At 37.2% G+C, this 12,774-nt stretch overlaps 1 protein-coding gene across 16 annotated transcripts in view; it reads right to left on the bottom strand.

Moving 5' to 3' along the window:
- The window catches only part of PCM1 (pericentriolar material 1), a 94,147-nt gene that overhangs the window by 23,581 nt on the left and 57,792 nt on the right, over positions 1 to 12,774 (bottom strand). For 10 of the 16 annotated variants that reach the window (XM_060183537.1, XM_060183521.1, XM_060183534.1 and 7 more), the window contains 4 exons: positions 12,325 to 12,381; positions 7,840 to 8,012; positions 6,936 to 7,067; positions 2,354 to 2,468 (listed from right to left, as the gene is read on the bottom strand). In XM_060183537.1, the coding sequence (XP_060039520.1) occupies positions 2,354 to 2,468; positions 6,936 to 7,067; positions 7,840 to 8,012; positions 12,325 to 12,381 (477 nt within the window). The remainder of the gene's footprint in view (positions 1 to 2,353; positions 2,469 to 6,935; positions 7,068 to 7,839; positions 8,013 to 12,324; positions 12,382 to 12,774) is intronic. The other 6 variants (XM_060183528.1, XM_060183556.1, XM_060183572.1 and 3 more) reach the window with 1 other exon arrangement.

Genomic DNA, 12,774 nt, shown 5'->3' with positions numbered 1-12,774 from the left:
GAATGAAGGATTCGAACTCTGATCTATAAAAACTCTGAAGTCCACATTTTTATTTTACATTATGTTGCTTCAGTAAAAAGGCACAAAATGATTTCCAAAATGCCACACAAATTCTGATTAAAGCAATCCTATCTAAGACAAGATACAGTATAGAAAAGATCGGGAGTTGGGCAGTAGTGCAGTGGGTTAAGCACAGGTGGTGCAAAGCGCCGAGGACCAGCATAAGAATCCGGGTTCAAGCCCTTGGCTCCCCACCTGCAGGGGAGTCGCTTCACAGGTAGTGAAGCAGGTCTGCAGGTGTCTACCTTTCTTTCCCCCTCTCTGTATTACCCTCCTCTCTCAATTTCTCTCTGTCCTATACAACAACGACATCAATCATAATTACAACAATAAAACAAGGGCAACAAAAGGGAATTAAAAAAAAAAAAAAAGACCAAACAATGAGATTTCCCAACCTTCCTCTGTTGTCCATTTCAAAGAAAGTGGTGAAGGATTTTGAGGAAACAGCTGGGACTTGCAGACAGGCTACTTGTCAATTCATGGGAAGAGAGGGAGAGCATGAGGAATAAGGGATGGCCACACAACTAGAGTTTTCCTTATAATGGAATGATTTCAGTACAGACATGCTAGGTATTTACCAATTAATAAACCCTTTAATCTACTCACTGATAATCAAGATCAGGTAAAAGGAAGCCTTACTGCTTTGGTGAAAGATACCTAATGATAGGGAGTCGGAAGGTAGCACAGTGGATTAAGCCCAAGTGGCGCAAAGCGCAAGGACCAGCATATGGATCCCAGTTCGAGCCCCCTGTTCCCCACCTGCAGGGGAGTTGCTTCACAAGCGGTAAAGCAGGTCTACAGGTGTCTTTCTCTCCTACCTCTGTCTTCCCTTCCTCTCTCCATTTCTCTGTCCTATCTAACAACAACGACAACAATAATAAAAAACAAGGGCAACAAAAGGGGAAAAAAGATATCTAATGATAGGGCAATGCTTGGCTCTTTGTAGTAAACAAAAAGCCTTAGAAATCATCAGTCTGCCATCAGGATGCAAGCCAGGCTTCCCTAGACTGAAGATCCCACCAATGTGCCCTGGAGCTCCGTTTCCCCAGAGACACACCCTACTAGGGAAAGAGAGAGGCAGATTGGGAGTATGGATCAACCAGTCAACGCCCATGTTCAGCGGGGAAGCAATTACAGAAGCCAGACCTTCCACCTTCTGCAACCCACAATGACCCTGGGTCCATGTTCCCAGAGGGATAGAGAGTGAGAAAGCTATCAGGGGAGGGGGTGGGATATGGAGATTGGGTGGTGGGAATTGTGTGGAATTGTACCCCTCCTACCCTATGGATTTGTTAATTTATCCTTTCTTATATAAAAATAAATTAAAAAAAAAAGCTTAGAAGTTACTTTTTAACTTCTACTTTACCCATTAAAAAAAAAAAAAAGAAATCATCAGTCATGGGGGTCGGGCAGTGGTACAGTGGGTTAAGTGCACGTGGCGCAAAGCACAAGGACCAGAGTAAGGATCCTGGTTCGAGCCCCTGGCTCCCCACCTGCAGGGGAGTCGCTTCACAGGCAGTGAAGCAGGTCTGCAGGTGTCTATCTTTCTCTCCCCCTCTCTGTCTTCCCCTCCTCTCCATTTCTCTCTGTCCTATCCAACAACAAACAACATCAACAATGGTAATAATAATAATAACCACAACAAGGGTACGGCAACAAGGGCAACAAAAGGGGGAAAAAATGGCCTCCAGTAGTGGTGGATTCATGGTGAAGGCACTGAGCCCAGCAATAACCCTGGAGGAAAAAGAAAAAAAGGAAAAAAAAAAAAAGGAATCAGTCATGATCTTATCAAGAATTCTAGAATAATGAGAATTCTGGTTACTCAGTCAACCAAGTAAGATATCTACATGTTTTTCTTTTTCTTCATCTCCATTCTAATCCAAGGCATTTTTTTGTTCCCTTAGAGTCAGGCAATCCAAGAAGCTTCTTTACTAATGAAGAAATAGGAGGAGGAAAAAAAATAAAACAAAACTACAATCTTGTAACCTATATATTCACAAAGAAAAGGAATGAACATTTTCTGGACTTCTGATCTAGATACTATAAAGGTCTGTATATTTTCTACAAGAACATAACAAAACATATAGAAGTCTCATTTCTTATATGCAGTCATAAAGCTTAGCTGATAGCTCAAGGATGAAGAGTCAACAGTCAGGAGATTCTTGAACAGAGACTGGTAAGACTTTTAAGCCTATGTTCTTCCCACCACATATTACATTTGTGACTTTTTTTATCTGTACAATTCAAAGACTGTACTAAAGTCATGCTCTAAGATTAAAAAAAATTTGCTTACCTAGATCATCTGTTGCAAATGGCTCAAAATTTGAAGACACAGATATAACACTAGCATTATCAGCATCATCTTGTTCTGTTATTTTATGTGTCTCAAAATTCTTCTCAAAAGTCTCCTAAGTTATAGTTTAAAAACAAGTCACTAATATTTCTTTTAAAGTTAGATTTACATTTAATACAGAACTAGTTTCCATAAAGATCTAAAAATAACTGCTACATGAATAGCTCATCCATGTAAGACTGATATAACCAATGTTACATATAACATTAAGATATTAAGTAACCTCACAGAACACTTCTCATTATATATGCAAAAATACACAGTGAAGCTGATTATATTCTAGACTGAAATGGTTAGTATTTTAATTATTTCTATACTCTCTGTGAAATTTTATCTTTAAATCCTAACTGCCTAATAACCTTACTGTGATACCCAAAAGAAAAACATGACAGCATCATTAGTATTTTTAGAAATTAACTTTATTGAAATATAATTATATTTAAATATAATCCACTCATTAAACGTACAAATCATTATTTTTGTCCACTGTCAAAAAGGGTTTCACTGCTCTAGACTGCTTTCTCAAATGGGCAGGGGGAGGGCTAGGGAAAGGGAGGGAAGAGAGAGGCCTCTTTGCACAACACTGACACTTCCTTCAGTGAAACAGTTTTCCCATATGGTGTACTGGAGGTTGAACCAGGTTCATGTACATGGCAAAGCAGGGCACCCTCCCCAGGTGAGCTATCTTGCTGTCTCCCAATTTGATTAAGTTTTGAAAGGTACACACACCTATGTAATTGCCTTCACTAAAGATCATTTCTTTCAGTCTCAAAAGTTTCTTTGTACCCTTCTGTAGGCTACTTTCCATTTTTCTCAATTCGCATGTCTTTATCACTATAGATAAGTAATTTTTCTGATGCAAAACTTCATGTAAATGGAACAAATCAGTAAATGCTTGTGTGTCTGGCTTCCTTTGTTCAGTATATCTCTGAAATTAATCCATGTTGTATTTCAGAGGTTTGCTGCTTTTCAAATGACTGAATAATATCCGACTGTACAGATATACCAAAAACTATACATTTATCTGTTGATGTTTCAGTTTGAGGTTATCATGGCTGGAAATGATGACATATGTATGATGAATATGTATACGCATATTTTTTCTCTTTTTGTTGCCTTTGTTGTTTTTATTGTTGTTGTAGTTATTATCATCGTTATTGATGTTGTCATTGTTAGATAGGACAGAGAGAAATGGAGAGAGGAGGGGAAGACAGAGACGGGGGAGAAAGACACCTGCAGACCTGCATCACCGCTTGTGAAGCAACTCATCTTGCAGGTGGGGAGCCAGGGGTTTGAACCAGGATCCTTATGCCGGGCCTTGCTTAACCCACTGCACTACTGTCCAACTCTCAGTATACACGTACTTTTTTTTTGAATACCTGAGAGGAACTCCTAGTTGTATGCAAAGTCTATGTTTCACTTTCAAGGAACTACCACACTGGGTCTGAAAGATATTTCACCTGTCTTGTCATGTAGGTGGCCTGGGCTTGACCTCACGTACCACAGGGGAGTACCAAGACACTGAAGGAAGTTCTGGTACTGTGGTCTTTCTGAAAAAGTGGTGAAATCATGCACTATACATGAAGCCCTGGCATCAACTGCTTTCCAGTTACACAATTTGACAAACTCACAAGCAACTGTTTCATATTCACCCCAATATTTCTTACCATTCACCCTAACATTTCTTACCATCACTCTTGAATTTTAGTTATTCTCTAGAGTGTGAGATGTATCATATAGGTTTAATCTGTACAGTGGCCATTCATTTATTTTCTGGCAGGAACCATCTGCTGAAATCTATGCCCACTTATATTCAGTTGTCTTATAGTGGACTTGTAAAGGTATTTACATGGTCTGGATTTTTAATTTGTGCAATGATTTGTCAGCTGTATGAACTGAAAGTATTTCCTCCTAATTTTATCTTTGTGAAAGTAAGAGGTTTTAATTTTTATGAGGTCCAGCTTATCACTATTTTGCTTTTGTAGCTGACTTTCAAGTGTCTTGAGAATTCTTTGCTTATTGGAGTTGGCTAAGCTGGTACAGTGTAATCTTTCTTCCTCTTCTTATATCACTTATAATTTCCAGACTCCTATTTTTACTTCTCTCTTTCCTGGCTGTGAAAACTGTATATGTGTCATAAATTTGGGGCTGAGCAGTGGTGCATCGTTAAGCACACGTATTAGCATGTGCAAGATTCTGGATTCAAGTCCCTGCTCCCCACCTGCAGGGGGCAATGGGGTTACTTCACCAGTGAGCAGTGAAGTAGGTCTGCAGGTGTCTAGCTTTCTCTTTTTCTATTTTCCCCTCTCGTCTCAACTTCTCTCTGTCCTGTCAAATAAAATAAAAATAAAAATTAAAAAAAATAGGAAAAAGTAGCCACCAAAGTGGTGGATTCACAGTGGTAGCACCGAGCTTCAGTGATAACCCTGGTGGCAAATTTATTATCATATATATAAAATTAAACCAAAGAACCTTGGTCTAGAAAACGTGAATAAGACTATTTGTTCAATAATGTAATAACTAGCAATATGGTCACCTAAAAATCTACTCATTTCAATGGCTACTATAATAGACAATGCATATATAACATTTTCCACCACATCCAAATTCATATACTGAAGTCTAAACTCCAATGTCATGTTAACAGCAAGTGAGAGTGGGGGTCTTTAGAAACTGCTCAAGCTTAAATGACACCATGAAGAGGTAGTCCTTATGATGACATTAGTGCCCCTGTAAGAAGAGTAAGAGACAACAAAGTTTCCTCTTACTGCCATATGAGTATAAAGGGAGAAGGTGGCCACCTGCAAGCCAGGAAGGAGGTCCTCACCAACAATCAAATCAGATGACATCATGATTTTGGACTTCACAGCTTCCATGAGAAATAAATGCTGCTTAAGTTATCTATTCGATAGTATTTTGTGGAACCAGACCAAGCTAAGACACCTGCTTATCAAGCAGTACAATATTTTAAAATCACATTCACTTTAAAACTCTATTACGTTAACATATTGTAATTCATTATTTTCCAAAATTGACAGAGAGAAATTGAGAGAGGAGGGATAGAGGGAAACAGATAGACACCTGCAGCCCTGCACCATCACTCTTGAAGCTTTCCCCATGCAGGAGGGGGCCAGGACTTGAACCTGGGTCCTTGAGCACTGTAATGCGTGTGCTTGACCAGGTGTTCCACTGCCTGGCCTCCCATATTAAAAAAAAAACAAAAACTTTTTACAATATAATCTGGGTTTGATTTAAAACACTTGCAAATTTCTATTACGTTTTCTTCTCAGCATCTCCCTAGTATTACTATTTAATGACTTAACCACCTATATGCTAGTTAGAGGTTATTTGGAGGACATAATTTTTTATTTCCTTTTCTATTTATTTGATAAGACGGAGAGAAAATGAGAGGAGAAGGGGAGATAAAGAAGGAGAAAAGTAAGACATCTTCATCACTTTGCAAGTGGAGAGTGGAGGCTCGATCCCAGGACCTTACATATGGTAATGTGTGTACTAACTAGGTGTACCTCCATCTGGACCCTGGGCTTCTCTTATAAATCAAAGACCTGACTTACTCTGTATTTACTTAGTCAAGGGTTCTGTGATCTGACTGGTTTAATAAAAATTTTGAATAACCATTAATTTTACTAATCCATCTAACTAAAGCTCTTATGTTGGGAAATAGCGAGATATAAATTTTTTTTTTTTTAAAAAAAAGATTTTATTTACTAATAAGAAAGATAGGAGGAGAGAGAAAGAACCAGAGATTACTCTGGTACATGTGCTGCCAGGATTGAACTCGGGACCTCATGCTTGAGAGTCCAATTCCTTATTCACTGTGCCATCTTCTGGATCATGCGAGATATAAATTTTGTAGACTTTGTGATTTATCACTTATGTATATTTTTAGTATACAACTGATGCCACACTTCAACCAAGTTTTAAAAAAATATTAAGACAGAGAGGGGGAGAGAGATAGACACCTGCAGACCTGCTTCACCACTTGTGAGGCGACTCCCCAGGGGTGGGGAGCCGGGGGCTCGAACCGAGTTCCTTACGCCTGTCCTTATGCTTTGCGCCACGTGCACTTAACCTGCTGCACTACTGCCTGACTCCCTCAACCAAGTTTTATACCTCACATCATAAGAGTCACCACACCCAGCTTTTTAAAAAAGCTAAAAGCGGGAGTTGGGCGGTAGTGCAGTGGGTTAAGCGCAGGTGGCACAAAGCTCAAGGACCAGTGTAAGGATCCCGGTTTAAGGCCCCAGCTTCCCACCTGCAGGGAAGTCGCTTCACAGGCAGTGAAGCAGATCTACAGGTGTCTTATCTTTCTCTCCCCCTCTCTCTATTTCTCTCTGTCCTATCTAACAACATCAAATAATAAGTACAACAACAACAAAAAAAGACAAAAAAAAGCTAAAAGCAAGTATATTAAGTATAACCATGATTTATAACAACCTATTTAATTTGTTTACTGCAGACTAAAGTTATATCTACATTTCATTAAAGCATTAACACTTACATCATCAGTAGTAGCAAGGCTTTCACTGGGAGTAAGTTCTGAGTTTGATGCTATCCATGTACCAGAATTCACAGACTTTACATTTCCCCCTTCCTTTTCATGGTTTTCTGAAATATTTCTGGATACTATGTCCTAATTAAGAGAATAAAATATTGATATAAAACATGGATAGTCACAAATATAAGCGTAGAAGCAGACAGAATAACAATGTTAATACCATGCACCTTACAGTTAACTGTGAGAAAGAACTGAAAATACTGAAAAGTTGTTCAGAAAAAGATTTTATCTAAAAGCACTTTTAAAAATTTCAATAAAAAATAAAAAATAAAAAAATTTAAGCAGTGCACTGCTTATTAGTTTATGGTAGTGCCAGGGATTGAACCTGGTACTTAGAGGAGTCTTGGGCATGAATGCTCTTTGCATAACCACTATGTATCTCCCTAGCTTCTAAATGTTTCTAAATTATAAAGTTTTTAATAAATGACAGGGAAGGATACAGAAAAATGATCAAAATAGACACCGATTAAGGACACAATTCAATTTATGAAAGTACTCAGATCTAATTATAACAAAAGGTGATACTAAATTGAATAGAATAACAAGTATTGGTGGCCGGGCAGTAGTGCAGCGGTTAAGTACAGGTGGCACAAAGCCTAAGGAACCAGAGTAAGGATCATGGTTCCAGCCCTTGGCTCCCCACCTGCAAGTGAGTCACTTCACAAGTGGTGAAGCAGGTCTGCAGGTGTCTACCTTTCTCTCCCCCTCCTCTCTCCATCTCTCTGTCCTATCCAACAACGATAACAATAATAACTACAACAATAAAACAAAGGCAACAAAAAGGAATAAATAAAATTTTTAAAAAGTTAAAAAAAAAAAGAAAAACAAGTATTAGGTTACCATATACCTGTAATGCATATAAAGCCCTCTGTCTCAAGTAGTCTGTATTAAGTAGCTGAAGTTCATGTAAGAGCTCAATAAGAAAATGTGGACGAGATTCATTTTGAGAAATCAATGTAGCTACTTCAGAATAAATAGTATCCCGCAAAGCTTCAAACGTGGAAAAATCACTCCCAGTTTCTGGAAGAGATAAAAGATTAGAAAGTTAATGAATTAGCTTCCCAACAGTTTCTATAACCTGAATCATTACTCTCAGTTTTAGATTAATTAAAAAATCAGAATGTACCTAATTCTATTTAAGTAGAAAAAGAATCTTAAAATTACTATAATTAAAAAATATTAGAAATATAAAGATAAGACACTGCATATTATAGAATATTTAAATGTCTCAGTAACATTACCTAGAATTATCCAAAACATACTTACTTTCCCTGACATCGCCACAAACCAGAGCTGAGCAGTACTCTGGTAGGAATCTCAATCAGGAAAGTAAATTTAAACAAAAATAATATTTAAAATCATCAAAAACTGGATACATTATTATTCTCATAGGAATAATAATCAGCAGAGATCTTTTAGCACTATAGTAAAATATAGCACGTGCAAATAATTCTCTTGCTAATATGAACGTCATCACAGAGAAGATTTGTTAATGTTGAGAATTGAATGCTGTCAATGACAGAAGGGTGATAGAATATGATCTACTAATTCTCAGACCTAAGTAATTGTTGTAAAGATGAAAAACTAGGGCTGAGAGTTGGTGTAATTGGTTAAGTGCATGTATCACTATTCCCAAGAACCCAAGTTGAAGCCCTTGGTTTCCACCTGCAAAGGGAAAGCTTCACAAATGGTGAAGCAGGGTTGCAGTTATCTCTCTGCCTCTCTATCCCCCCCTCTCAATTTCTCTCTGTTCTATCGAGTAAAGTTTTAAAAAGGGGGTTGGGCAGTAGCACAGCAGGTTAAGCGCACATGGCACAAAGTGCAGGGACCTGCGTTGAGGATCCGGGTTCGAGCCCTTGGCTCCCCACCTGCAGGGGAGTCACTTCACAGGTAGTGGAGCGGGTCTGCAGGTGTCTATCTTTCTCTCCTCCTTTCTGTCTTCCCCTCCTCTCTCCATTTCTCTGTCCTATCCAACAACGAATAATACCATAAACAACAATAAAAATAATAACCACAACAAGTCTACAACAACAAGGGCAACAAAGGGGTAAAGAAAAAAAAAAGCCCCACCTGCAAGGGAGTTGCTTCACAGGCGGTGAAGCAGGTCTGCAGGTGTCTGTCTTTCCCTCCCCCTCTCTCCATTTCTCTCTGTCCTACCCAACAACATCAATGGCAACAATAACGATAACTACAACAATAAAACAACTAGGGCAACAAAAGGGAATAAATAAATAAATATAAAAAAATTAAAAATATATATTAAAAAAAAAGGCCTCTAGGAGCAGTGAATTCATGGTGCAGGCACTGAGCCCCAGCAATAACCCTGGAGGCACAAAAAAATAAAGTAAAATAAAGTTTTAAAAAAATGAAAAACTGAATTTGTAACTATAATATAACCAGCTAATTTTACCACAGTTTCTTTTACTTTTTGTCACCAGGTTTATGGTTAATGCTTGGTGCCTGTACAATTCTACTGCTCCTAGGATTATTTATTATTATTATTTTTTATATCTTCCTTTTTGGGGATAGAGGACGGGGGGGAGGGGTTTTAGAGGAAGTGAAACAGGGAGGAGAGACACCTGCAGCACTGCTCCACTGGCCATGAAGCTTCCTGGCTGCAGGTGGGGACCAGGGTCTTGAACTAGAGTGTCTTATACAGTATAAGCTGAACAAGAAGTTTTTAGTCTCAGATAATCTAGGTGTCACTCTATTATTCTCTGTATCTGTTGATAACATAGAATTATCACCAAAAGGGCTATAGTCAAGAACTGTTCCCATTGAGTTCATTCTCATTCATTCATTCTCTCTCTCTTTCATCCAACACCAAAAACTTCAAAGCAATTTTTTTAGCTATTAAATTCTATCCAACAAGATAGCTCACTTGGACAGTATGACTTCTTGTCATGTACATGACTAAAGTTCAAGCTTGGCTCCTACCACACTAGAAAAAAACTGCAGTGTTACGATATCTTCTTTCAATGACTGAAAAAGTAGGTTCAAGATAATAAATCTCTGGTAAGAAACAAAGTAAGTCTATGAAATTTTTAAAGCAGTTGAACAGGTAGCTAAGTACTCCAGTTTCACAAAGATGAGTCATTTAAAATGTTGATTTTTTTTTTTTCCAAATCACATTACAGGGCAGGTGGTAATGTCTTACGGCTTATAATACAATTATTAGCATATGATTTTTTTTTTATCGAAGGGTGAAAAATGAAGTAAAAACTTCCTATAAATTTGCTGAGCTAGTTTTTTAACATCTTTAGGATAGAGGCAGAGAGAAATTAAGAGGGAAAGGGGAAATCGAAAGGGAGACACACCCAAACTACTTCAACATTCATGGAGTCGAATATTAAATTAAAAAAAATAAATGTGTAACTAATTTTTGCCTAAGATATTTATGAGTATGAAATGAAGTGCTAACATTCACTTGGTAGTTGTAAAATGTCCAAACATGGCATATCATATTTTATGTAGGAATTAAGACTGTCTTGACTTACATTTGATATGAAAGAGCTTCAAACTATGTACCGTAGGTTTTTTTTTTTTTTTTTTTTTACCAAAGCACTGATTTTCTGTCATATGATGGACCTGCAAGCCTCAGGCATGAAGGTCTATAATGTAAACCGCTGTGCTATTTCCCTGGCCCATACCATATATATAGTTTTTTTATTTTTACTTTTTACCAGAGTGCTGCTCTAGCTTATGGTGATGCAGGGAATTGAACCTAAGACTTTGGAGCCACAGACATGAGAATCTCTTTGCATAACCATTATCTATCTCCCTGCCCCATATTTTATTTTTTTTTAGTATTTATTTATTCATTCATTCTCTTTTGTTGCCCTTGTTGTTTTTTTATTGTTGTAGTTACTGTTGTCATCATTGTTGGATAGGACAGAGAAATGGAGAAAGGAGGGGAAGACATAGAGGAGGAGAGAAAGACAGACACCTGCAGACCTGCTTCACCACTTGTAAAGCGACTCCCCTGCAGGTAGGGAGCCAGAGGCTCAAACTGGGATTCTTCCACCAGTCCTTGCGCTTTGTGCCACACATGCTTAACCCGCTGCGCTACCGCCCGACTCCCTTCCCATATTTTATTTTGATCATAGTTTAATTTAGGAAATGCTTACTACTTCAAACACATAAGAAAAAATACTTATTTAATAATATCCCTAATATATGTAAATGGGATAACATTATTGGTTTAATCATTAAATATTAAAATATTTCCAAATAATGAATTAAGTTGAACAAGATTCATCCCTTCTTCATGTAATAAAGAAGAGGAAAGTTTTTGCCAGTTTTCCCTCCTCCACTAAATGCATTCGTTTATACTAGAAAAATTCTTGGTATCAGTCAAGTTTCTCTGATTTCATTTATTTATTATTATTTTTTTCTCCAGGGTTATTGCTAGGGTTTGACGTCTATACAATAAATCCACCACTCCTGATGGCCCTTCTTTCTTTTTGATAGAGACAGAGAAATGGGGAGGGGGTGGAAGAGAAGAGAGAGAGAGAGAGAGAGAGAGAGAGAGAGAGAGAGAGATCTGCTGCACTATACTGCAGGTTGGGACTGGAGGCTAGAACCTTACTCCTAGAGCATGGTGACGTATGAGTTGTACAAGGTACACCACCATCCAAGCCCTTCCATTTTATTTTTATTCTATTTTTAGAGCTTTGCTCTTTAGCAAGTGCCACAGATATATATCTAGCTTTGTCAGTGGATGGTCCTTGCTTTCCTTCTGTAGATTCCTATTAAGGTACAAAATAGGCTTTAATTTTTCATTGCTGTATACCTGAAGGAGGCATCATAGAGAACCAAACTTAACGAAAATACATAGATTAAAAAACAAGAGTAGTACTTTGAATTCTTCGAAATTTTCCATGATCTATCTTAATTACGGCTTTTGCACAGTTTTTTTTCTGTTAACTGATAATGAAAAATAAGCAACTGTTACACAAAGTCATCTGCAATATTTAACACTGTAAATGAAAGCTAGAATTAAAAGTATTTTTTTTACTTCTAAAATATCAATGCTCTACATTTCAGAAATGTAACATAAAACACTAAGTCATAGTTTTTTTCTATTAATGAGAATGAGTCATTAAGATACTATAATAGTATGCTTTGAAAACAAGAGCAGCCAATTTATGAAGAATTACAAGTGAAAGACTTCAGAATTACACAACTATAAACTCTAACTTTTATAATAGTCAAATAACATATGTACACTAAGCTAACTAAAAAAAAAGCAAACAGAAATAAAGGATTTTTTTTTTAGGACTAACAAAAAAATTTAATAAAAATCGGATGCCAAAACTTAGCAGATTGTTACCTGGCGCTTCAGTGCATGCATTTCTGTTAGACTGCTGTAGTATTCTCCTAGCATGTGCTGTGGGAAAGGGCAGACATAAGGGTGAACATAAAATGTGTATGTATGGTAAAATCAGGGTCTATGAGTAAGTGAATGAGAAAAAAACTGTGAAATTGGCTGAATTGAAATGCTACAATATATAGTAATTATTAATTTAATAATTAAATAATAATTTAATTGGGGGAAAGATCTCAAAAGATCTGCGACAAATTTATATAAATGTGACTGATTAGTATCATAGTAAATCTACCATTAGATATAGAAGGGTTTGCATTCAAGTGACACTCCCACAATTCCTTAGAGAGGTCTGTATAATTAACTACTAGTAGTCATCAAAAATAAATAGCAAAAACTACTATTACATGCTATAAGGAATTTTACATTGGGTTAAAAGTAACTATTTAAAAGCTG

This window comes from Erinaceus europaeus, chromosome 2 (genome assembly GCF_950295315.1).
Source record: "Erinaceus europaeus chromosome 2, mEriEur2.1, whole genome shotgun sequence".
Taxonomy (NCBI): domain Eukaryota; kingdom Metazoa; phylum Chordata; class Mammalia; order Eulipotyphla; family Erinaceidae; genus Erinaceus; species Erinaceus europaeus.
Note: the sequence above shows the minus strand (reverse complement) of the source record. Positions and strands in the feature narration are given on the sequence as shown.